Source organism: Nannospalax galili, unplaced genomic scaffold, assembly GCF_000622305.1.
Source record: "Nannospalax galili isolate Female #2095 unplaced genomic scaffold, S.galili_v1.0 scaffold686, whole genome shotgun sequence".
Classification (NCBI taxonomy): domain Eukaryota; kingdom Metazoa; phylum Chordata; class Mammalia; order Rodentia; family Spalacidae; genus Nannospalax; species Nannospalax galili.
The window spans coordinates 1,017,338-1,044,728 of record NW_008355472.1 but is presented as its reverse complement, the minus strand read 5'-3'; the positions used below and the strand labels follow the sequence as shown (position 1 = coordinate 1,044,728).

The following is a 27,391-nucleotide window of genomic DNA, read 5'->3' as shown; positions in this document are numbered from 1 at the left end:
GTCTCCCTGTAGCCCCAGCTGGCCTGGAACTCACTATGTAGATCAGGCTGCAGAGATCTGCCTACCTCTGCCTCCCAAGTGCTGAGATTAAAGGCATGCACCACCACGCCTGGCTGATAAGGGTTAACAATATTTTTCCTCTCTTTTTTTTATTATTTTATTTGTTGTTTTTATTTTATGTGTATGACTATACTGCCAGCATGCATGTAAATGCACCTATGTCGTGCAATGCCCACAGAGGACAGAAGAGAGCATCGGATCCCCTGGAACTGAAGTCACAGACAGTTGTGGGTGCTGGGATTTGAACCTGGATCTTCTGCAAGAACAGCCAGGGCTCTTACCCACTAAGCCATCTCTCCAGCCCCTATTTTTCCATTCTAATAAGGTCTTGGGAATCTCAGACATAGTGTTTTATAGTATATTAGCAAGATGTGGGGCTGTACTGGCAAGTCAGATAAACTTGAAATATTTAAATAAAGGGCTAAAGAAAGAGTATAAAAAGAAAGTATGTCTGTTACACTCTCTAATTCCTACAGGATTGTCTACTCTCCAGAGAGATTCCATAACCCCTCTGACTGTCTGAGTTATAGCTAATGCCTCTGCTCCTTCTATCACAGAACTACTATGGCCAGAAAAAGTCATGGTTTCTGCTGCTTTTGCTGAACCAGGGTCAGAAATGCAGCTGTACAGGCTGACTCTGTGCTTGCATTAATGGCTCACAGTATATACAGCAGATGCTGAGGAATGAGAAGGAAATCATGGGCAGGAAAGTGACACTAAAAGGAGAATCTGGCAAGAGAAATGGAGGCTGAGCAGAACTCCATGTAGAGCCCAGGGCCTTTTCTGGCCAGCCAGGCACAGCTGTGTAGACCCTGTAGGAGGAGGGAATCTGCTTTAAATAATCATCTTGGGTTTCTTTCTCCAGAGGGTGGGGTGCTAATATGAAGGGGATTAATAAAGGATCCAATTAGTATTGAAAAATCTTATCACAATGACTCCAAATTTAAGACCTGAAATTCAACGTGGCTGGAAAGTCATGACAGTCCCAAAACAGCTCCCTAAAGTATTAAATATGGTGCTCTGAGAAGTCAGAGAGAGCAAGTCCATGTCTGTAAGACCTCAATGAGACTCTACCAAGGAACAAGAGGCCTGAATTTGGCCAGAAGATTTGGGAGAATTTGGAGGTCCTTATTCATTCCAATTTTTTGTTTTCTAAGTGGGGCATATTTATAATTTTCATCATAAGTCAAAAGTCTGACATTAGTCTGAAGGACTGTGACAATTAAAGTTAAATTAAATCAGCCAAAGCATACTGGGGCCTAACTGCACTCAGCACTGAGTGGAGTGCCACGGTGGACGGGAACACACGTGGGCCACAGTCACTTGCACACAAGGTACTTACGGTCTAGTTGGGGATGCAACTCAGCCACACGCCAACCAGGGAGTGAACAAGACAGCATGTTATACAGTAAAATAATGTTGTATATTAGCCAGGAAAGAAACAAGTGCCATTGCGCCTTTGATTGTCTTTCCCAAGTGATCACATGGCCTAAACCATACATTTTCCAAACAATGGTTTCATTATAAAGAAAACTTTGTATCTTTTCTTTATTCTTGAATACTTAATAATTTAAATAACTAAATAAATATGAAAACCGAATTTCAGCAGTGAACTTGATCTCTTCATCAGTTAGCTGCATGGTATGAGTCTGTTTCTCTCCATATTTAACTCTATAGTTGTCCATTGTGATGGTGGTAGCAATTCAGAACTGGACGAAACCAATCCCAACTGAAGCTTGCAGCAGCATGGTGACAGAAAAGGCTACTCTGACAGGCAGGCCTGCTCTTGGGTACCAGAAAGGAACGACTTCCAAAGTTTTATCTTTTAAACTGAGTGATAGTTACATATAGGTATAGCATATATATGTGAAAACATTATTAAGCTGTGCATTTACAATTCATATATTTTATGTACTTTAATATATATGTTATCCTTCAAGTAAAAAGGACACAGAGAACAAAAGAGAAAACCTTTGGCTTCAAGTGAAGGGCTGGCCACAGGCCCCATCACAGCAGGCTGCTGGCATTCAGCTGCTGGGTTGTTCACTTCCTGGATATGGGCCCCTCATGCCCTCTGACACTTGAACAATCTGTTAAGCACACTTACAGAGAGGAGAGGCAGCAAGGGACCATCATCCTGAACCATTTACTGAGTGAGGAAATCTTGAGTTCTAACCTGGGCTCTGCCACTTACTAACTGTGGGACCTTGGGCAAGTCACTTAATCTTCTAAGCTTCAGTTTCTTTGCATCATAAAATGGCAGTAATAACTATTCCCCGATTCTTTTTACAGCATCATCCAATCTCAATGATTTCTAGTTTTAGTAGTTATACACTTCCATTGTGGCCTAATTCAAGCTCTCATCATCTCTTACCCCAGCCACTCCAAACTGTTTACTCAATGCTTTTTAAAAAAATTTGTCCCTTTCAATCTCCAAGCAATAGTCACACTGATCTAAGACCTAAACCTAATCATAAAACTGTCTTTTAAAAAAATTTATTATGCCGGGCGTGGTGGCGCATGCCTTTAATCCCAGCACTCGGGAGGCAGAGGCAGGGGGATCTCTGTGAGTTCAAGGCCAGCCTGGTCTACATAGTGAGTTCCAGGACAGCTGGGGCTACGGGGAGACCCTGTCTCAAAAAAAAATTATTATTTTCATTTTATTTGTATGAGAATATTGTCTGCATGTATGTAAGTGCACCTATGCCATGCAATGCCTGCAGAGGTCATAAAAGGGCATTGGATCCCCTGGAACTGGACAGTTGTTAGCTGCCATGTGGGTGCTGAGAATCAAATCCAGGTCCTCTGCAAGAGCAGCAAGTGCTCTTAATCACTGAGCCATCTCTCCAGCCCCCAAAACCTCTTTCTTAAAAATAGCCCATGGTTCTCTCTTGCTCACCTGTGGCAATTTGAATTCCTTGCATTCAAAGCTCTCCTGATCTAGTCCTGATAATCTCTTGTAGTTTGAATTGAAATGTCCTACATAGGCTCACATGTCTGAACACTTGGTCTCCAGCTGAAGGTACTATTTTTGAAGGTTGTAGAACCTTCAGGTGCTAGAGCCTTGCTAGAAGTGGGTCACTGCGAGGTGGGCCTTGAGATCTCACAGCCTGGCCCTACTTCTTGTCTATTCCTCCTTCCGGACTGTAAATGCCATGTGACCTGATGCCTTCCACTCCTGCCGCCATGCTCTGCCCTCCATATAGACTGTAACCCTTCTAAAACTCTAAACCCAATTTTGTTCTAGTTACTTTTCTGTTGCTGTAATAAAATCATAACCAAAACCAACTTGGGGAGGAAAGGGTTTAGTTCATCTTACAACTCCTGGGTCACAATTCACCACTCAAGGCAAGAACTCAACCTGGAGGCAGGAACTGAAACAAAGACCATGGAGAAATGCTGCTTACTTTAGGCTTGCTCAGCTACTTTTCTGATCTAGCCCAGGCTCATTTGCCTAGGGATAGTACCACCCAAGTGGATTGGGTCCTCCTACACCAATTAGAAATTAAGAAAATACCTCAGGGGCTAGAGAGATGGCACATCAGTTAAGAGCACTGGCAGCTCTTCTAGAGGATCTGGGTTCAGTTTCCAGCACCCACATGGCAGCTAACAACAGTAACTGCAGTTCTAAGGGATCCAACACCCTCTTCTGGCCTCTGCTGTTATGGTATGTACACGGTGCACTTAAATACATGGGGCAAAACAGTCATGCATATAAATTTTTTTTTAAAGTATGTATGACTTCTTAAAAAAAAAAAAAAAGAAAGAAAGAAAAGGAAAATGCCTCACAGATATGGGTAAGGCAAAGCCCATAGAGAAATTCCTCAATTGAGGTTCCCTCTTCTCAATTGTCTCTAGTTTGTGTCAAGTTGCTGAAAACTAGCAGCATACCTTTCTTCTTTAAGTTGCTTCTTGACAGGTATTGGGTCACAGTAACAAGAAAAGCAACTAATACATCCCCTTGCTCTTTCATCATCCTTACTGTTCAACCCACACTACTTTGCACAAATGGCTTATCAATTCCAGATCCTGCCAACAAGCTTTCTTCTGCATGGTTTTGTCTTCACTGCTAGTTCTGGCACATTCCTCCTCATAGTCCATCTAGTAGTAAACACATATTAAAACAATCGATCATGAGCTGAAAACTTGGCTCTACTATGGAGTCTTTTTTCTCCCCATGCTCTGTTCTCTGACCACATCATCCCACATAACTGACTCTGCCAGGTGCAGTGAGACTTAGAAGCCTCTGTATCTGGTTGGTTTTTATGTCTCCCCAGTGAATTGTGAGCTCTCAGGAATGGGAACCTTGCCTTACTGGCCTTTCCATCTTCACAGGGCCAACTTAGGACTTGGCATAGAACATCCTCTGAAAAGCTCCATCCATATTCCATATGCATTTTCACTTCAGATATCATAACTGGAAGAGGGAGGAAGCATGAGACCTTCTCTAACTTTTTATAGAGGCTTTTGAGTTCACATACCCTGCCAAAAATGACTCCCCAAAATAAGCGAAATAGTTCTGTGGCTAGCAATATTGAAATGATAAAAATTACAAGAGGATGGGATGTTACACTTAAAGGAACCTCAAAGATCACGTGAGATAAAAACCTTTACCGCCTGGAGACATTAGCAAGTTGCCCAAGATCACACAGCCCATAGCAGTAGCAAGAAGAAATTTCACAGCTCATCTTCTGAAAGATGTGCCACATGTAAATTCACTTTACAACACCTAAATAATCAAGATTAAGAGCTGAGAAAACATGCAGAGATTTTATGAAAACATTGTCCCGAGCAGCCCAGGTAAGTGTAGTAAAAGTGGAAATCTCTCCCATGGTCCCTTCCTGTCTATGACAAAAGGGACCTAGTCAAGTTACACTGCTGGGACCCTCACAGGTGCCCAGAAGTTCCCGTGGTGCCTTGGGCCTGGAGTCCACACTGCCCAGAAAACTCAACTCTGATCTTTCACCCAATTAGCACACTTTCACCATCCAGAAAAATGCCCCCAAAATAAGCCCAGAGCTCAAGATCGGTGAAGAGAATAGATTATATCCAAAGTCAACCAGGTCTTCAAACATGTCAGACTGCCAATGAAATATCTGATCCTGGGGCCGACTGGTGTTTTAGGGTCTAATAGTCATAATCTAGGAACTCCTCAGAGGCTGCCATAAAGCCAACAGAGAAGCCACACACAGGCCCTAGAATTTTTGTTCATTTGTTTGAATTGGGCAGCCAGTTAAGATGTGAGACGCCTTTTAGTGCCATGATCCTTCATTACTGCCCCTATGGGAATGGTTTATGTGTGTCTCCAACCCATGATTTTGCACCATCAGACATGTTCCTGCATGCTTTAGGAACTGTTGCTGAGCCACCTGGGGGAGCCCAAGCCTAGGAGATGGGATTTGGGGAGGAAAGGGAAGGGAATCTATCATTGTTATGAGATAACACATTCATAGGCCATAATACAGATGAGGAAAAATAGCTCTCCTACCATAAGCTGAATGCAGGAACTGAAACTCTGTTGGATAGAAATGTTAGTTGAAATTACCACTAAGAATCTGTGAAAAGTTGTACATATTGCAGTTACATAACAGACTTTGTTTTAAGATACCAGTTTCCCCCAGGCTGCACACGAAACAGTGAATTCAGAGTGGAAAGTACCTCTCCCCAGGAAAGGGTGACAGACTTGCCAACCAGGAAAGTTTATTAATTACAGAGGGGGACCTCCCTGGATGCCGCAGTATCTTCCAAACAGCTGACCCAGAAACAGCCGGTATGTGAGCAACCCCAAGACCCTGTTTTTTGCTTGTCCATATTAAGAACATTTCAATTCTCCCAAGTTGCTAAGGGATTACACACATGACAGAGGCTTTTGAGGTTGGGAAGAAGTAAAGACATTTACGGCCATTATAGGCCTCTCAAAGAACTATGACCAATATAGAGGCAATTCACGTGGACAGATAAGTGGGTTTGAATCCCAGGTTCATGTTTTTTTTTTTTGGAGGTGGGGTTCTTTTTGAGACAGGGGCCTCCCTGTAGCCCCAGCTAGCCTGGAACTCACTACACAGACCAGGCTGGCCTTGAATTCACAAAGATCTGCCTGCTTCTGCCTCCTAAGTGCTGGGATTAAAGGCACGTGTCACCATGCCCGGCTAAGTTCAAGACTTTTTAAAGCTAACTGTGGAAGTTACTAAATTTCTGAATCAAATGAGGCAAGAAACTCTAGCTTACAGGATTAAGGTAAAAATGAACATTTGTAACATGCCTTGCATAGTGCTTTAACATGGGCGTGTTTAGAAAGCACAAATTCCTTTCCCTAGGTTTAGAATATCCACAATAGGAATGGGATAATGTGTGTACTTCAGAGGGTTTTATGAAATCCAGTGAGACAATAGATAAGAATGTATTGTCAACAGATTCTTGTGAATTTACATTTGGTTCTTATTTCCTTCTTTTCATTTTCAAGTTAAATTATCATTAATATGGTAAACCCTTTGTTCTCTGGATTCTGAAAACAAAATCTTGGCTGGCTTGTGCCTATGAGGTAGCTCTTAAATAAGATCTCTGAAATCATTAAGAGTTTGGAAAAAAGCTCCAAGTACCCATGCTGCTTTCAGAACCAATGAAAAAACATATTCTGGACAGATGACATCTTAAGGTGTACAAGCTGCTAAAAATAGCTCTATCTGAACAACTTCTTGGTCTCCTTGAGGCGACTGAAGGAAATTTAGACCTGAGAGCCTGGCTCCTGTCAGGCACTTCCCTGTATAACAAATGGCTAGCTCTATTGAGAAAGCTGAGAGTCACCTACACTGTTGCCTTTGATCTTGAGCTAGCTCCTTTAGGCAGACCCTCCCCACTGCAGTCAAACCTAGGAAAGCAGAGGCCAGCATCACCGAACAGGAAAGACACCCAGCTCCCCCAATCCCCAGCTCACTCTGTGTGTGTGTGTGTGTGTGTGTGTGTGTGTGTGCGCGTGCGTGCGTGTATGTATGTGTGTAGTTCAAAATAGATTTCTCTCAAGATCACCCTCAAAATCAAAAGCAGTGTTATGTTCCAGTCTGGTGGGTGTTCTTTCCTTCTTTCCTTCCTGATAGTGTTTTTTTTGGATACATGAAGCTCAGGCTGGCCTTGAACTTGCTATGTAGCTGCAGGTTACCTTGAACTCTTGATCCTCCTGCCTCCAATTCCCAAATGCTGGGATAGTAGATATGTGTCATCACGCCTGGGCAGGCTGGGGTTTTCTAACACAATGTACTAGCACTATTCTTTGCTGTGGATTTTGGTTTCTGAGCAAAGAGATGGGCTTAATCACAGCTTGAAAATATGTTGACTTTTTTTTTTTAATTTATTACTTTTATTTTATGTGTATGTGTGTATTGCCTGCATGTAGGTAAGTGCGCCCGTGTCGTGCAATACCCGTGGAGGACAGAAGAGGCTGTCGGATCCCCTGGAACTGGAGTTAATGGACAGTTGTTAGCTGCCATGTGGGGATCCCCTGGAACTGGGGTTAACGGACAGTTGTTAGCTGCCATGTGGGTGCTGGGATTCGAACCTGGGTTTTCTGCAAGCGGTTCTTAACTGGTGAGCCATCTCTCCAGCCCCTGAAAATATGTTGACTTTTAAAAGCATAGCATTGGGGGGAAGTCAGGTTAGATACAGGCTTATGTCTTTGTTTTAAAATTAAAAGGTAATATTCTACCTCCACACAATCAGCTTTCCAGCTTGTCATGATCTTCACAGCCTCCGGCTCTTTCCTCCTCCAGCTTGGCTGCTCCTGTCTAACAACTCAGTGTGTCTACTGCCTCAAGGACAGCAGTGGTTAAAAGTTCTGGTGCTGTGGCAGGATTCCAGAAGTGAATCTAGCTTCCTAACTTCTCTAAATTTCAGTTTTCCCTTTGGGAAAAATGGGAAAAAAATAAAGTACTCAAAGGCTTGTTGTAATATAAAACAAGTGATCATCCCTAAGGAGCTTAAAAGAAACTGTTGCTGCACATAGAAAACATTCAATAGGATTTTTTAAGAAGTGCTGAATACTTCAAGAAAGCAGCTCAGGGCTAGGGAACCAAGCCTGGATGAATGCATCACCTTCACCTTCAACAACCTCAAGCACTGCCCCTAGAGCAATTTGCTCTAAGCACATCTACCTGTGACCTTTCCCTAGGTCAGAGAGGAAGAGGTGCCCTCCAAAGTGAGGTGCTCCACTCCCAACTGACACTCAGCAAGGAAGAAAACTGAATTTTGGATTCCTCATTCCCACCACACTGCCGAGAGGCCTGGCTCCATGAGGCAGGATGTCTCTGACTTGTCCCCTGTATGTGCTCCTTCCCACCAGTGTCAGTTTAGTTATGTTCAGACCTGACACTCCCTCCTTCAACTACACATTCCCTTGTACACTATGCTCTTTTGTTTTTCTTAGGAGGCAAGTGTCTTGTAAGCATACTACGCATGCTAAGTCATGTCTTCTCTCTGGTTCATTGCACTCAGCTTCCCAGGCTTGCCACCTCCCAGACTGCAGTCAGTGAAGTCACTGGTGGTCTCCTGACTATTCTTAACTCCTGACCTCACCTGAACTACCACAACTCACCTCCTTTTGTTCTAGATTGGTTTACAAAGCCAACACAGATCTCACAGCATTTAGATTTAAATCACTTATGTATTGTGACACTTGACAATCAACGTTTTCTTAGTTTTTAAGATAGAACCTATCAAATCTGAATTTGTTTTTGTTTTTGTTTTGTCTTTTTGAGACAGGTCTCCCTGTAGCCCCAGCTGGCCCAGAACTCACTATGTAGACCAGGCTGGCCTCGAACTCACCAAGATTCACCTGCCTCTGCCTGTTGGGACTAAAGGTGTACAACACCATGCCCAGCAAATCTGAGTATTTTATCAGAGAATTTCTGTAGCTTTTATACTGTTGCTGCCTACTATAGATTGGAGGGGGGGATGCTGTATCTTATTCATTGAAGTAAATAGAAAATTCAATGCTGAGATAGCATTAAAGTCCATGCATTACTGCTCCATTTAAAAACTCTTTGAGGAGCCGGGCATGGTGGCACACATCTGTAGTCCCAGCACTTGGGAGGGAGAGGCACGCAGATCTCTATTAGTTCAAGGCCAGGCTGGTCTACACCATGATGTTCTGCCCAAGCATAATGGAGCCAAGAGAACACGGACTGAAGCCTCTAAAATGGTAAACTACAACCTATCTTTCTTTCCTTGTTCCCTCAGGTGACCTAGGCACAGCTGCACAAAAGTAACTAACAATGTGTGACACATCCATGTAAGCACTTTAGAGGTTATCATCACTTTATTTGCATAAAACAATCTTTTTTTGGAAGGGAGGGTCTCATGTAGCCCAGGTCACTCTTGAACTCTTGATCCTCCTGCCTTCACCTCCCAAGTATTGAGACTGCAAGTGTCCACCACCATCATGCTTGGCTAGAATAGTTCTTGTTTGCACAAACAAAAAAAAAGGGGGTGGGGGGGAGCTGTCTGTAACTTCATGGCATATATGTAATAACTCCAGGGCTCAAACATAGGTGTGCAGATATAGCCCATGTTCTTTTCTGCCTTAACATCTCAGAAGAGACTGAAACAGTTATACCAGACTGGCATAGAAAAGCACAGGACAAGAAGTCTGTCAAAGGTTCTAGTCTATAAGCTATTGCCAGTTCACCAGGGAATATGGGGCAAAACAGCTCCAGAAAGTCCTAATCAAAAAAGAGGTTAGAGCCAGGCATGATAGCACATGCCTCTGATCCCAGCACTTGGGAGGCAGAGGCAGCCAGATCTCTGTACACAGCAGTTCAGGCCAGCTGGGGCTACATGGAGACCCTGTTTCAAAAAGACCAAAAAAAAAAAAAAAACCAAAAAAAAAAAAAACCACTTTGGATTAGAGAATCACTGAGGTCTTTTCAAGCTTTCTAATTCTGCAATATTCACTTAACGAAGAAAATGAAGGAGGGCATGATGAAATATTTAAAGCCTTGCCAAATTTGTTACCTGCTGGATGTGTTGGGACACAGGTTTAATCGCAGCAGAGGCAGGTGAATCTCTGTGAAATCTGAGGCCAGCCTGGTCTGAGGCCAACTGAGGTCACAGGGAGACCCTGTCTCAAAAAACAAAACAACCCAATTTGGTGCCTTTAGTTCAGATTCATCCAGTCCCTGTCAGTCTATGCTTCGATCATTCCGCTAGTTCTAGGCTCAGTAGTCAGGTTCCACACCCTCACCATGCTTTATTTACCATGCTCTCTTTCCTGTAATGCTCCTCCTCCCCTGGGTGCTTACATGGGCTCCTCCCTCACTTCTACTAATCACTCCTCTGTGAAGCTTCCCTCTGCTGTCACCTCCAGGGAGACTGCTTCCTCCTCTCCTGGTATGCATTCCTTTTTTAATACTCAACTATACTGTAATTAATTTATTTATATGCCAGGCTCCAAAAATGAACTAAAAAATACTTCAGTATGGAGGACATTCAACAAATACTGAGTAAATGAACAGGAGCTTAAGTAAAATCACCTACAACTCTGAGGTAAGTAGATACATATGACTCTCAGAAAGGTGAGATGACTTGTCCAAGGCTTTACAATTAGAGAAATGGACAATCAAGATTCAAACACAGGACTTATTAACCATAGAGCCTATTCTTTCTCTTGACTGTCAGTGTTGAAGCACTGGTTGAGCCAGGGAGTTGGGATTAGTGGTTAAAAATCTCTGTAATGTTCCTGGCTCAAAATAGAAAAAAAAAATCTTTTAAATATTTTCTTTCTTTAACTTTTTTGTTTTTGCTCTCACTATGAGCTCAGGTTGGCCTTGAACTTGTGATCTTCCTGCCTCAGCATCCAAGAGCAGAGATTATAAATGTATGCCATCAAGCCTAGCACCTTTTCAATGCTTAGAACTCATTTCAGTCTCTCTATTTAAGAAGGTATGCCTCTTTTATTTTTGAAAAATAAGTAACCTGTCTCAGCCTACAGATAAGCTCTTTACTCTGATGGCAAGTGTCTCATCCTCTTCCAAACCTACACCCCAGGAGTCTACTCTGTGAGTGGGAATGAATATATTTGTATGTCTCCCAATGGCAGCCTCAGGGAAAACTGAACAAAAAATAAATCTGGATGTTACTTGGGAGAGCTGAAAGGGTCTTGTGAGGACAATGCACGTCTCACACATGCCAGCACAGGGGAGCCAGGCCACCCTTAAGGCCCAGGGAGAATGAAGGGGCTTCTACAGCCACTCCTACCCTGAGGCTAATCTGCCCCAGTTCCCATAGGGGACTCCCAAGAGAAGCCAGAACAGGTGGATTCCAGAACAATTAGGGACAGGGAAGGGCCAACTGGTAAGCTTGTTTTTCCAAATAGAGCCTACTTCTACCCCATCACCGCTGCTACCCCCACCCACTGCTTACCTGGGGCGTAACTGGGGCTACTGGTTGGGTACAGGCTGGGATTGTAAGCTGGAGCAGCTGCTGGGTAGGCTGTAGGGTAACCTACAAAGACATAAGAAAAGCCTCAATTAGGCAAGGGGAAAAAGTCGATTTCTGAGGAGACAATCAATATAAGTCACAGGCTTGGCTTTCTGTGTCTTTACAGGTCCCTTTTGGCTGTATACAGTTTTCAGGCTTTCAAGAGAAAAGGCACCAAATACTACAATTCTAACATATACCCTAATTTTGGGTCTATTTTTAAGAAGCAATACATGTAATATGCCTGCATCTTTATGGTAAAATAGTAGAAACAATATAGACACTTATACAGTAAAACCTATAAATTCATTATCATATTGACATAATACCCCCTTCCTCAAAACTCCTTTGGCATGAACTATTTTGGCATTTGTTTTTTTTTTTTTAATGTGTATGTGTGTATTGCCTGCATGTATGTAAGTGCACCCGTATTGTGCAATGCCCGCGGAGGTCAGAAGACACTGTCGGATTACCCTGGAACTGGAGTTATGGACAGCTGTTAGTTGCCATGTGGGTGCTGGGATTCAAACTGGGGTCTTCTACAAAAACAACCAGTGTTCTTAACTGCTGAGCCATCTCTCCAGCCCCGTTTGTTTTTACCTTTCTGATCATTTTCTTTTAAAATTACTATTGCTGGGCATGGTGGCACATGCCTTTAGTCCCAGCACTTGGGAGGCAGAGGCAGGCGGATCTCTGTGAGTTCAAGGCCAGCCTGGTCTACACAGTGAGTTCCAGGACAGCTGGGGCTACAGGAAGACCCTGTCTCAAAGACCAAAAAAAAAAAAAATTACTATTACGTGCGTGCGTGCGTGTGTGTGTGCGTGTGTGTGTGTGTGTGTATGCAAGAAGCACATGTGTGGAAGTCAGAGGACAGCCCTGTGGAGTCAGTTCTCTCCTTCTACCTTTATGTGGGTTCTGGGGATTGAACGTGAATTACCAGGTTGAGTGGCAAGTGACTTTAACCTACTGAGCCATCTCACCAGCCCTATACAGTATTTTATTGTTTTGAGATTCTCTATTGTAGTAAAAATAAAATCTGTCATTTTAACAATTTAGTTAGTTTAGTTTGAATATAAAATGTGCCTCCATGGGCTATGCATTTGACATCTGGTCCCCATCTGGCAGCAGTTTTGGGAGGCTATGGAATCTTTGGGACACAGGGCCTAGCTGGTGGACATGGGCCACAAAGGGTAGGCCTTGAGAGCTATAACTTGGCCCTACTTCATGTTCCATCTTGGTTTCCCATCTGTTGCCATGATGAACTGTATTCCTGTTAAGGCTCTGCCTTAACAGATCATGCCACAATGCCATGAGTTCCCTGCCATGATGAACTGTATTCCTTGAAACCATGAACTAAAATAAATCTTCCCTTAAGTTGTTTCTGTAAGGTCATCTGTCACAGTGCTGAGAAAAACAATGTACCATCTAAGTGTGTAATTCAGCACACTTAATTACTCTCACAGTGTTGTGCAACTATACTCAGCATCTGTTTCTAAAACCTTTCCACCATTCCAAGTATAAACTCTGTAACCACTAGTAGCTCCTAATCCTCTCTATAATCTAATCTGCTGTTTTTGTTTTTTGTTTTGTTTTCTTTTTTTTTTTTTTTTTTTTTGAGACAGGGTCTCCCTGCAGCCCCAGTTAGCCTGGAACTCACTTTGTAGACCAGGCTACTCTTGAACTCACAGAGATTCGCCTGCATTCAGGTTGCTCAGAACTTCATTTCTCAGTCTGGTGCAGTTGTTCACATCTGTAATCCCAGGACTCAGCGGTTAGAAGCAGAAGGACCACTACAAGTCTGAGGGAAGCCTGGGCTGGATAGTGAGTTCAAGGCCAGCCTGGGGTACATAGTGAGATTTTTGTCTTTTTTTCTTTTTCTTTTTTTTTTTTTTTTTTTTTTTTTTTTTGAGATAGGGTCTCTCTGTAGCCCCAGCTGGCCTGGAACTCATTATGTAGACCAGGCTGGCCTTGAACTCACAGAGATCTGCCTGCCTCCGGAGTGGTAGTACTAAAGGCGTGGGCCAGCACACCCAGCTGAGATTTTTGTCTTTTAAAAACAACAACAACAACAACAACAACAACAAAACAGGCTAGTGTGGTGGTGCACGCCTTTAATTTCCAACACAGGTGAGGCAGAAGCAGGTGGATCTCTCTGAGATCCGAGGCCAGCCTGGTCTCCAGGCCATTTGTGGCTACAGGAAGACCCTGTCTCAAAATTAAAAATAAAAACAGGGCTGGAGAGATGGTTCAGTGGTTAAGAGCACTGGCTGTTCTTGAAGAGAACCTAGGTTTGATTTCTAGCACCCACATGGCAGCAATGACTATCTGTTACTCCTGTTCCAGAGGAATCGATGGCCTCTTCTGACCTCTGTGCACACTGCACAACACGGGCACACTTTCATACATGTAGGCATAACACTCATACACAAATCAGAAAAAAGAGAAGGCTGGGAATGCATGTCGGGAAACAGATGATTCTGGTGTTCAGTGTGCTTTCTCCATTTTACTTAGTCCAGGACCCTGTGGTGCCACCCACAGTTAGGGTTGGTCTTCCCATATTCATTAACCCAGGCTAGAAACTCCCTCACAGGTCTTCCTCTTATAGGGATTCTACATCCTACCCAGGAGACAACATTGACTATCACAGGAGCAAACAGAAAACATGTCTGAAGAATGGTACTACAGGTACAAGGTCAGTACAGCTGGAGTGGAACAGATAGGGTACAAAAGTAGGGGAATCAGAAAGATAAAGTGTTTTTTAGTTCATGTAAGGCCTTACAGGCTACCATGAGGAGTTATGGTTTCCAGTCTGAGTGAAATGAGAAGCACCCAGAGGGTTTTGAGCAGCAGAAGAGCATAGTCTGACTCTTGTTTGGAAAGGAGTCACTCTGATGTGTTGGAAGGAGACTATGAGGGAGCAAGGGTAGAGAAGCAGAGTCCAGCTGAGAGGCAACAGTCAATTCCCGGCAATCATAAATAATGGGGCTCAGACCAGGGCAATAGTGTGTGGTGGTTGGAAGTGACCTACTAGATTCTTCACATATTTTGCCATATTGCTTCCAGGAAGACAACCAAGTTGAATTCACATGCTCGTGTGTAAATGCCTGTCTCACTGTCCCTGAAGCTTTTAAAGGCTCATTGGTATTCTGACTGACAGTGAAAAGCTGGTTTTAAAAGTCAAAGATTAAATCCCTAAATCTCTAAAAGCTTCTTTGGGATTTGTAAATATTGGAGCTTTAATAATGTATCTTTGTTAATATGCTGTTACAGAAATCCTTTGGAACTCAAAGAAAATTCATCACTCTTGACCCTAATCTGATTTTAGAACTGAGATGGTCATCTTGCCACTTAATTAGCAATCTAGAGGTGTGCCATTTCTCAAGAAGAAAGTCAAGGGATGTAAGCTGGGAAGCTACATGATTCAGTCTCATAACAAACTCTGTGTTCAGCTTCAGGTGAGAGATTGTACGCCATAGATAATCATTCCTGTTCTGTCATTTCAGATGACTTCTACTTTACAGGAAAATTACAGGTTCTTCTTTCAATATTAATTTTTTTTAAAAATAGGGCTGGATAGATGGCTCAGTGGTTAAGAACACTGACAGTTCTTGCAGAAGACCTGGGTTCGAATCCCAACACCCACATGGCAGCTAACAACTGTCTGAAACTCCAGTCCCAGGGGATCCTATAGTCTCTTCTGACCTCTGAGGGCATTGCACGACACGGGTGCACTTATGTACTATGCAGGCAATACATGCATACACATAAAAATTAAAAATATGCATAAAAATATTTTTATTTTTTTAAAAAATTTTAATGTGTTTGAGTGTATCGCCTGCATGCGTGTAAGTGCACCCATGTTGTGCAATGCCTGCTGAGGTCAGAAGAGGGTGTCAGATCCCCTGGAACCATTACAGACAGTTGTTAGCTGCCATGTGGGTGCTGGGAATTGAACCCCGGGTCCTCTGCAAGAGTAGTCAGTGCTCTTAACTGCTGAGCCATCTCTTCAGCCCCATTCTTTTAATATTTCTAACTGGAGTTTTTATTTATTTGTTTACTTTATTATTTATTTATTTATTTATTTATTTGAGACTGGATCTCCCTGTAGCCCCACTTGGCCTGGAACTTGTTATATAGATCAGGCTGGCCTTGATCTCACAGAGATTTGCCCACCTCTGCCTCACCAATGTTGGGGATTAAAGGCATGTGCTACTACACCAGGCTACTTATTTATTTTGAGGGAGGGTCTTCATATGTTGACCTGGAATTCATGACCTTCCTTACCTCAGCCTCTCCAGAGCAACAGAAGCTAAAGTGATAAGAAGTAACAGGCCTTTGGGGCTGGAGAGATGGCTCAGCAGTTAAAAACACTGATTGTTCTTGCAGAAGACCCGGGTTTGAATCCCAGCACCCACATGGCAGCTAATAACTGTTCCTAACTCCAGTTCCAGGGGATCCGACAGGCTCTTCTGTCCTCCGTGCGCACTGCACAACACAGGTGCACTTATCTGCACACAGGCAACACACACATACACATAAAAATAATAAAATATAATTTTAAAAAAAAGAAAGAAAAGAAGTAACAGGACTTTAATTCCAGCACTCAGGAAGCAGAGGCAGGCAAATCTCTGTGAGTTCAAGGCCAGCCTGGTCTACATAGTGAGCTCCAGGCCAGCTGGGGCTACAGAGAGACCCTGTCTCAAAAAGACAAAAAGAAAAAAAAAAACAAAAAAACCTCTCACTATGTAGACCAGGCTGGCCTTGAACTCACAGAGATCTGCCTGCCTCTGCCTCCCAAGTGCTGGGATTAAAGGCGTAAGCCACCATGCTCGGCCCAGCATGCTAGAGTCTTAAAAAAAATTTTTTTAGCTTGTGCACAGGTACGTGCATGTGTGCAGGTACCCATGGAGGCCAGAAGAGGGTGTCAGATCCTCTGGAACTGGAGTTACAAGTAGTCATGTGTTTCATGACATGGGTGCTGGGAACTGATTCAGATATTTTGGAAGAGCACTAAGTGCGCTTAACCACCTCTCTAGCCATTTTTAATTTTTTATTTACTTATTTTTATGTATGTCTGTGTAGTAAATGTATATATGCATGTATCATGGCATGTGTGTGGAGGTCAGAGTAGAGCATTATGGAATCAGTTCTCTCTTTTCACTATGTGGGTTACAGGGAAAGAACTCAGGTGCTCAGGTTTGGAGGCACCTTTACCAACTGAGTCATCTTACCAGCCCACTAGAGTCTTCATATATTTTGCTATACTGTGCTCTAAAAGACTATCATTTTGAACTTACATTAACACTGTGTAAATGCTTTGTCTCATTCCTCCCTACAACCTTTAAATGCTTACTGGTATTTTGGTTTGTTATGGTAATCCCGAAGTTCGGGATTATGGTGTGTGCTACCACACCTGGATTTGATATATTATAGAATGGCAGAAGCAGAGGGTTGCTTTGTCTGATTGCCTCTTGTTCATTTCGGGAATATTCTTAGGCCCAGAAAGGAAAGGGACTTAGGGTCACAGTGTTCAGTGGAGATGGGATGCCACTTTTCAGTGCTTTAATATGTTAATTTTCAAGCATTCATTCATTCATTCATTCATTCATTTGTTATCTTTTGGGGTGAAGTACCAAATTAAGGATGCCTAGGAAAGGAGATGAGGTGGCAAGATCACAAAGACACAAGAGCACCTGGTTTTACTGGGGTTAATTAAAAGTCATTAGTCCAGAATGTGTCCATTAATAAAAGTCATTCCCACAGCATCTGTTAGAACACTCTCATGGGATAATTTATATTGATCCTCCTATTACTGACTCTCTCAAAGTGCCTTTGCCTACTGCATTTGTAGATTTTACTCTTTTTTTTTTTTTTTTGGTCTTTTTGAAGCAGGGCCTCCCTGTAAGCCCCAGCTGTCCTGGAACTCATTATGTAGACCAGGCTGGCTTTGAACTCACAGAGATCCACCTGCCTCTGCCTCCCTAGTGCTGGGACTACAGGCATGTGCCACCATGCCTGGAAATTTTACTCTTTAGAACAGAACAAGTCTGAAGATACATTTAAAATTATCATAGTGTGATTCACTATATTTCTTATACTGTACACTTGAATTGTTTGTTTTCATTTCCTGTTCTGTGCCCCTCTCCCCAAACTATAAACACATTAAAGGACAGCTATGCTACGTTTGCTGTGTACACAACAGTTCTTGGTCAGTTCCTCCTTCCCACTTCCCACTCTATCAGCAGAACACCTCACCCCTCCCTTCAGCCTGGACAGTGAGCATCTAAGCCTCTTAAATGTGATTTGGCTGAGAGCCTATGTGGCCAGTAGGGAATATCCTTTTCCCACTATCTACTTCCTCTGTTCAAAACAGGCATCACAGATAAGTTGGGCTCTCTACTCTTTTTCTGTTTTTTTAATTATATTTTTTTATTTTTCAAAAATATTTTATTTATAGCCGGGAGTGGTGGTATACGCCTTTAATCCCAGCACTCAGGAGGCAGAGGCAGGGGGATCTCTATGAGTTCAAGGCCAGCCTGGTCTACATAGTGAGTTCCAGGACAGCTGGGGCTTCAGGGAGACCCTGTCTCAAAAAGACCAAAATAAATAAACAAACAAATAAATAAATTGAAGTGACATAACAAGATTCTGATGATGGTGGTCAGTGAAGTACTAAAGTGATTTACTCCATTTTCTTCATCATTTTCATGGTTATTTTTCAGAGTCAATCTGACTAGATTTACAATTGCCATGGAAATACACCTCTGAGTGTATCTGAGAGTTCCCAGAAAGATTTAACTGAAGAGGGAAGCCCCACTCTGAAGGTGAGCTGAATAAAAAGAAAGCAAGCTGATTACCAGCATTTATATCTCTTTGTGTCCTGTGGATACAATGTGACTCTACCCTGAAACTGTGAGCCAAAATAAACCCTTCCTTTAGTTGCTTCTGTCAGGTATTTTCTTTCTTTTTTAAAAATATTTTATTATTTTTATTTTACGTGTATGAGTGTTATGCCTGCATGTAGGTAAGTGCACCCATGTCATGCAATGCCCGCAGAGGGCAGAGGAGGCTGTTGGATCCTCTGGAACTGGAGTTATGGACAGTTGTTAGCTGCCATGTGGGTGCTGAAATTCAAACCCGGGTCTTCTGCAAGAACAGTCAGAGTTCTTAACCACTGAGCCATCTTTCCAGGCCCCTGTCAGGTCTTTTCAAGTAACTAATACAATCATCATCATCATCACAACCACTACCACCACCATCATCATCAGAATAGTTTAGCATCTAGTAAATGCTTACTCTGCATGGTACTAGGTACTTCCTTTCTATAGAATCCTAATATGTAATCAGAATGTGGGAGAAATGGAAACAGCTTATCAGCGAAAGAAATATTTTAGCTGGTCCTGAAAAAATAAATAGGAGGAGTCTGTCAGGTGTATGTGGTGGAGAGGTGGAGATACTCTTTTGATGTAGCATGGAAATGCACATCATACTAAGGAGATGGCAAAGAGCACAGTATGGTTGAGGTACACATTGTATAGTGACAGTAAGTGGAAAGGCAGATTGTATAGACTTCAGAGAGCAATGAATTTCAGGCTGAGATGGAATTTATTACTTAAAAAACATGAAACCTTTGGGGGGGTTTCAACTTAGAAGTATAAAGTTTGTGTTTTATAAAAACTATACTAGCTGGGCGGAGTGGCACACGCCTTTAGTCCCAGCACTCGGGAGGCAGGTGGATCTCTGTGAGTTCAAGGCCAGCCTGGTCTATATAGTGAGTTCCACGGCAGCTGGGGCTACAGGAAGACCCTGTCTCAAAAAGACCAAAAAAAACCCAAAAAACTAAAAAACAAAAAAACTGCTCTAGTGGCAGCATGAAAATGGGTTTAGCTTGGGAAGATCAGAGAATGAAGAACCTGAAAGGAAGTTCCTGTTGTAGCCCAGAGGAAAAGTTAAAACAATGGAATGAAGAAGAGAGGAAAACTCAAGATATTAAAGAAACATTCTCTATAAAATTTGATGTTGACAGTATAACTTTGTTTTTAGTGCTGTGGGCTGAGAAGCTGCAAAACAAGATGGGAGACATTTTAACTGCAGGGTTTGCCAGGTTTTTTCCTGAAATGTAAATTGAATCGACTCTAGGATATGTTAGTTCCAGAAAGATGGCTGATTCTGAGGTTCCTCCTATTAGTCAAGGGGCCTAGCTGCTGAGTGACTATAAGAACACAGACCAGACCAGCAGGTTCAGGCTGTGGTGCTGCCTTTGGGGCCAATTCAGCAGATCTGAATCTTAGGCAGCCTATATGGGATTCAAGGCCCACCTACTCAGCCTCACATGGGCACTGCAAGCTCTAGAGGAACTATAAAGGGTGCAAACTGTGGGTGCTTAGTTAGGACAAAGCCACTGTCCTGAGGTAACAAGAAAGGCAAAGGCAAAGATATCCAGTACTCAGCTGTGCTACAATGGTGCCACATCTTGAAGGAAAGCACACTCATCCAGGGTAAGGGCCACCTGCCTCCGTCGTCACTCACTCTAGTGAGTTCCAGCAGAGGAGGCTGCTAAAACCTAAGGCATGCTTAACCAGTCATGTCTTTGTTACAGAGACAATATTACAATTATCACTAAAATATACAAAGGAAAATAGTCTACTTACACCTTGAAAATATAATTGCTCCGGATAAGTATAGAAGGGCAAATGTGAACTGTTCCCCAAGGGAAAAATTTCCTAACCAATGTAAAAATATCTCTGCAGTTCTTATCTGCTGGAATGAAGAAATTTTAATAGAAAGTAGACAGACTATTATGCCAATCTCCAATCCTTAGTATGCCTTTTTTTTCCCTCTGTATATTAAGGCACCTGGGAAGTACTCAACACATCAAAGATTGTTGATAAATGGTATCTGACCTCTGTGCATTTATTTTTCACAAGGTAAAATTTTGCAAATTGATGATTTGGTTCATTAATCTCTCCTTCCTCCCAGGTAGACTCTTTTACTTCATATTCAGTTTAAAGAGATGCAGGAAAGGGGAAACTATTGTTTGCATTCAATAAAACACTGTTTTTCCTTATCAAAAAATAAATTAGACCCCTCCCATATTAGTTCTCCAATTCCAGAAAAAAAAAAAAAACCAAGCTGGGTGTGGCAGTTCACACCTATAATTTCAGCACTTAAGAGGTTGAGGCAGATGGATCCCAAGTTTGAGAAGAGCCTGAGCTACAAGAAAATTCTGTCTCAAAAAAAAAAGACTGGGCATGGTGGTGTACACCTTTAATCCCAGCACTTGGGAGGCAGAGGCAGGTGGAGCTCTGTTAATTCAAGGCTAGCCTGGTCTACATGGCAAGCTGGGGTTACTGGGAGACCCTGTCTCAAAAACAAACAAACAGGGACTGGAGAGATGACTCAGCAATTAAGAACACTGGTTGTTCTTGCAGAAGACCTGGGTTTGAATCCCAGCACCCACACGGCAGCTAACAACTGTCTATAACTCCAGTCCCAACGGATCTGACAGCCTCTTCTGACCTCCGTGGGTATTGCACAACACAGGTGCACTGACCTACATGCAGGCAACACACACATACACATAAAATAAAATTAAAAAAAAATTTAAGAACAAACAAAATAAAACACAGTGAACACCTTACCCCAGGCATGGTGGCATATTCCAATCCAATGGTTGAGAGTTGGAGAACATGGGGTACACACTGGGACCCTCTCAACAAAACAAAACAAAAACTTTAAACTTTAAAAGCCATTAGAAAATAAAATAGGAAAACAGTACTTCTTAGATAAGATGAAAAGGAAGAATCACAGAGGGTGATAAATTTAACTCAACAAATGTAAAATTCTCTATGACAAAAGAATGAAAAAGTACAGAGACAAGAGACACATACCACACAGCAAACACTGACAGCCGGAATAAAATGCTCATATTGCTCAACAAGAAATCAAAATAATCTAATAGAATCTAATCAGGAAATTCAAAGGAAAAAAAATCAAGACTGGAGAGAAGTAGAAAAGGAAAGACTATTCATCACACCAGCAATCAACAAGATGCAGCAGATGAGACACAATGTCATTTCAAATATATCAGAATAACAAAAAAATGAAAAGTCTGTCAATATCAATTCTTAGGAAGCATCTCAATGTCAGTATTTTGTTGAGGAATTTTGCATTTATTCAATGGGATACTGTTTTCTAGTGTTGCAGACCTATGTCTGGTGTGGGTATCAAGGTGATATTGGCCTTAGAATGAATTATAAAGTGTTCCTTTATTTTCTATATTTTGAAAGAATTTAAGGTGTTTTTAGGGAACTGGTGTTCTTATTTAAACACCTGTTAGAACTCATCAATGAAGCAATATGGTCTTAGGCTTCTCTTTGTGGAAACTTTCTTGATTATTAATTCTGTTAAAGGTCTATTCAGTTTTTTTGTTTGTTTGTTTTGTTTTTTTTTAAATCTTTTTGAGACAGGGTATTCCTGTAGCCATGTCTGGCCTGGAACTCACTAAGTATACCAGACTGGCCTTGATCTCACATAGATCCATCTGCTCAGCCTCCCCAGTGCTGGGATTCAAGGCATGTGGCACCATGCCGGGCATCAGGGTTTTTTTTTTAAATGTTATCTTGAATCAGTGTTGCTATGCCTTTCTAGGAATCTGTCCATTTCACTTAGGTGTCTCATTTGCTGACATACAATTGCCTCATGGCAGTTCCTTTGTTAGACATAAAATCTGAGGTCTAAGGACCCCACCAATACTGCACAAAGAACAGATGGGCAAGGCAAAAGTAACACCGCAAGGCAGTTACACTTTTACAAAAGGATGCATTGCCTCATCTGGGTTCTGAGCAACTCTACTGAGCTGGAAATGTGATAGGTTTTTTTGCTTTGTTTTCTTTTTTGGTCTTTTTGAGAAAGGGTCTCCCTATAGGCCCAGCTGGCCTGGAACTCACTTTGTAGACTAGGTGCTGGACTAAAGGCATGCGGTTAGCAGCTCTAGTCCAGCAAGTCTTGGGAATGCAGCAGGACCTTTTCATAAACAAAAGTGTTACCACGTGGGGGAGATTACAAAACAGAATTCCAAAAGTTACATTCTTATGACCAATTTTTTGATAGAAAAGATTTGAATTCTATGTAATTATTACCCTTACCTTGTATTTATTTTTATTTCTGTAGTTAATAGTAATGTCCCCAGCAGCACTGATTCTTTTTTTTTTTTTTTTAAACACAAGGTCTCAGTATGTATCCCCTGACTGGCCTGGAACTTGCTATAGAACAGGCTGGCCTCACAAAGATCCACCCACCTGCCTCTGTGTTGCCTCTTGAGTCCTGGGATTAAAAATGTGTCCTACACTTTTTTCTTTTGTAGCCACAGCTGGCCTAGAACTGCCTATGTAGACCAGGCTGGCCTTGAACTCACAGAGCTCCCTGCCTCTGCCTCTCAAGTGCTGGGATTAAAGGCATATACCACCACACCTGACTGTCCTGCACATTTTTAAATGGCCTTAGGTTATTTTGTCTACTCATTGGTAAGGTCCTGTGGGACCCTGAGACCCTCTTCATTCACCCGCTACCCCCCAATCCCTCCAGACCCCCACTAATTGCTCTTTTAGCTTCTGTAAAATGCTTGGCTGCTGCTTTAGGCATGCCTAGACATGCCCTGATGCCCACCTACTACCCCCCCACTCCAGGAAACTATAGATTAAGCAAGCCCGGGCATGAAACTGCCCTATAAGGTAAAAACAGAGACTCCTGGCCCCACAGATAACAGTTAGCACATTCCACAGCCCTGAGAATAGCACCCACCAATAAGGAACCTCCAAGGCTGCATCCTACACATCCAATCAGTTTAAAATTATGTTGGCACGCGTGCGCACGGACTCCTTGAACCAACCAAAATGTAACTTCGGTATCCCCCTCCTCTCTTTGTCTAAAACCTACAAAAGGCTCCACCCTTCCTCTCAGCACGGATCCATTGGGCTGGTGAGGTCTGAGAGCCCGAGCTTAAGCCCGAATAAACCATAAACCTTGCTTTTGCATTTTGGTGTGTCGGGTCCTCATTGGCACGCGTGCGCACGGACTCCTTGAACCAACCAAAATGTAACTTCGGTATCCCCCTCCTCTCTTTGTCTAAAACCTACAAAAGGCTCCACCCTTCCTCTCAGCACGGATCCATTGGGCTGGTGAGGTCTGAGAGCCCGAGCTTAAGCCCGAATAAACCATAAACCTTGCTTTTGCATTTTGGTGTGTTGGGTCCTCAGTGGTCTTCTTGGGGTCCTGTGGATGAGGTACAACAGTCCTAAGGAAGTAAGAGGGAAATATGCGTGGCATGTACAAGACTAGATATCACACAAACTGAAACAGGAGTAAGGTCAAAGCTGTTTGGAAAGTATTAGCATTTCTGCACTTTTGGTGGGAGGGTATTAGAGGAACCACTAAGTGACCTGGGCCAGACTCATAATCCTTATCAAATTCTGAATGTTTCCTCCTAAAGACCAAAATAATAAAGACTAAACAATCACAACAACAACAAAAATGGCTACTATTAAATGAAAGTTTCCCATATTTTATTTTAAATGTGAAAGAAACCGAGACCCTGAGAAATTAAGTAATTTGTTCGTGGTTACATAAAGTGACAGGTAAGACTGAAACTATATCTATCCAATAAAAGAGAATGAGAGCAGGGTAATGTTTAACTTTATGAGTTATTTGTTTTGTTTTGTTTTTCCTTTTAGTACTTAAGGAAGCATCAGTTGAACTTTCTCTGTATAATACAAATGATACTGTGTACTCACGTACAATTGAATTAAAGATGCAATGAATTACAATTAACTCATGGCCTCATCTTAACAGCTGAGTAATTAGACCAATCTTATAAATTTTATTTCTTGGTTTATTATAACCCAATCAGTGAAAACTGCAACAGGAAATCCAAGAGTATGATACAAAGATAACATGCTGAGTAGAAGAAAAATATCTTCCTCTGAACAGATGAATGATCCCAGGCAAGTTACTGTGACCCTGTTTCCAAACTGCAAAATCGGAATAGCATTGTCCTGCACTACAGTTATCAAGATATACTAAGTTTATGGGGCTGGAGAGATGGCTCAGCTGTTAAGCACACTGGCTGCTCTTTTTTTTTTTTTTTTTTTTTTTTTTTTTTTATGAGTCAGGGTCTCTCTGCAGCTCCAGCTCAGCTGGCTTGGAACTAGCTATACAGATTAGGCTGGCCTTGAACCCACAGAGATCTGCCTACCTCTGCCTCCCAAGTCCTGGGACTAAAGGTGTGCGTCACCACACCCAGCCACTGGCTGCTCTTGTAGAGGACCCAGGTTTGGTTCCCAGCACCTACATGGCAGCTAACAACTATCCTTAACTCCAGTTCCAGGAGATCTGATGCCCTCTTCTGGCCTCTGAAGGCATTGCATGACATGGGTTCACTTAGGTACATACAGGCAAAAACACTCAGACATATAAAATAAATGAATAAGATGTTAAGTTTAAAGATGCCTAGTTCTGGCTGGTTGCCAACGACCTTTGGGTCCTTCCACAAGATTGTTATGGTCCCAGGATAAGGCATTAAAGACCTTGATGTGTAACTTGCCTAGTTTCACTTGGTATTAGTCAGAAATTATGTAGAAAAGAAAAGCTCACATGTAAATCAACTGGAACACCAAAAAGAACCAAAACAATTATGAGGTGGAATACTTGCATGACTACGAGTAGTAAGGGACATGGAATAGTAGTATCTTGTAAAACAGAAATGATGGGAAAGATTGTACAATTACCTGGGGATCTTGGCAAAATCTTGAGTGTCCATTACTAATTCAGCACTCTCTAATGACAAGCATAATTATTCATTTCAGGTAAAGGCAGAGTGCTAATTCCAAAACGCAGTAAAACCTACTGTTACTGAGTTTATTGTAAAGAAAGCTAAATAAAAGATAGCTCTGCAGAGATGCCAAGACAAACATAAGAGAAAAATCATACAGGGCCAGTGAGATGGCTCAGTGGGGAAAAGTGCTTGCTGTGCTTTAGGCTCTATCCATGATCAAAGAGGAGAACTGACTCCTGAGGAAAGTTGTCAAACTTAAACACATATCACATAACACACACACACAGACACACAGACACACACACACAAAATAAATAAAAAGAAGAAATGTAAAGGAATGGTATTTGTTGCGAATACTGTTCACTTGGCCCACCTTCCTACTTTACTCCATTAATGATCTAAGTCAGCTCCTGGGATCAGCTATGTTAATGAAGCTACCTTTGGTTGTTCATGCAGGTTGCTTGAGAAAAGTTGTCATGCTGAAGCTGGAGTTGTTTTGGCTTATAGAAACAAATTAGAGTCCAAACTGAATACAGATCAAAGTCCTTATGTGGACTTCACTGTACCAAGAAGACTGTACAGAAAGGCACAGAACATTCAGTTTGCATTTTTCAAAGTAGCAATGGGTGTACACAGCTGGGGTATAAAATCTTGGTGATGATAATGGAGCTACATATGTTGGAGAGGTAGTCAACAAATGAAGAAGCTGAAAGACAATAAGGGAATCGCACACCTCATGGTCTGTACTATGAACCTGATGAATTCACAGGGAGGAAGTTTGATATGGAAATCTCATTTTGTGAATTACAGTTGTGAACTAAATTTTCAGGTGTTCAATGCTTCTCTCTCTCTCTCTCTCTCTCTCTCTCTCTCTCTCTCTCTCTTTCTTTTGTCTTTTTGAAGCAGGGTCTCCCTGTAGCCCCAGCTGTCCTGGAACTCACTATGTAGACTAGGCTGGCCTTGAACTCACAGAGATCCTCCTGCCTCTGCCTCCCAAGTGCTGGGACTACAGGCGTGTGCCACCACACCTGGCTCCTTTTCTCTTTTTAAAAAATATTTTATTTTATGTGTATGAGTGTATTGCCTGCATGTGTGTAAGTTGTATAAGTCCTTTTCTCTTTTTAATTTTTGCATGGATTTATTTATTTTGAGTGTGTGTGTATAGTATGATTACATGTATGGCACAGTGTACATGCGGAGGTTAGAGCACAACTTGCAGGAATTAGTTCTCTCCATCTACCATGTGGGTCTTAGGGATCAAACACAGGTCATCTGCCTTGGCAGTAAGAAAATCTACCTGCTGAGCCACCCTAACAGCCCAACAATGGCATCTTTATGACATATTTAGCATATAAAACTAAATGTAAAGAACATCACAACAACAACAAAATCTTAAAAATAAAATGTCAAAATATATATATAATGTAATAAAAAATAGAAAAAAAAATCTAGGAAAATAGAGAGTTTTCCAAGGACTATGAGAGATTGTTTTTCTTTTGGATTTTGGTTTGTTTTTGAGATAAGGCCCTGTAGCCCCAGGTGTCCTGGAACTCACTATGTAGACCAGGCTGGCCTTGAACTCACAGAGATCCACCTGCCCCTGCCTCCAGAGTGCTGGGATTAAAGGTGTGTGCTACCTCGCCAGCCAGATTATGAGAAAATTACCTGAGACACATCTGAAAGGAAACCTCACTGGCACACAATACCGGCAACTTGGTGAAAAGTTGTCTCTGAGACATATCACCAAGGGAGGAAGACTGGGTAAATCCAGATTCCTCCTTTCCTTTCACTCCCCATATCCAACACCAAGTTCTAATGTATTCATAATCCACAAACACTGAATGCCTACTGTATGTTAGGGACTACTGTCTCTAAAAATGTCTTAAACATCATGTTCTCTCCTCCCATCCATAAAAATGACTCTTATTCAGGGCTCTTGACTAAACTATTTTAAGAATCACCTTGGGCTGGGCATGGTGGCAAATGCCTTTAATCCTAGCACTTGGGAGGCAGAGGCAGGCAGATCTCTGTGAG

The 27,391-nt window shown here is 42.2% G+C and overlaps 1 protein-coding gene across 3 annotated transcripts in view; it reads right to left on the bottom strand.

Moving 5' to 3' along the window:
* Fam168a (family with sequence similarity 168 member A) overlaps positions 1 to 27,391 on the bottom strand; it is a 186,721-nt gene that overhangs the window by 19,029 nt on the left and 140,301 nt on the right. Inside the window, exons 3-4 of one of the 3 annotated variants that reach the window (XM_008852719.3) lie at positions 11,470 to 11,550; positions 5,549 to 5,575 (exon numbers count right to left, since the gene is read on the bottom strand). In XM_008852719.3, the coding sequence (XP_008850941.1) occupies positions 5,549 to 5,575; positions 11,470 to 11,550 (108 nt within the window). Of the gene's footprint in view, positions 1 to 1,402; positions 1,591 to 5,548; positions 5,576 to 11,469; positions 11,551 to 27,391 lie in introns of those variants that run through there. The other 2 variants (XM_008852722.3, XM_008852720.2) reach the window with 2 other exon arrangements.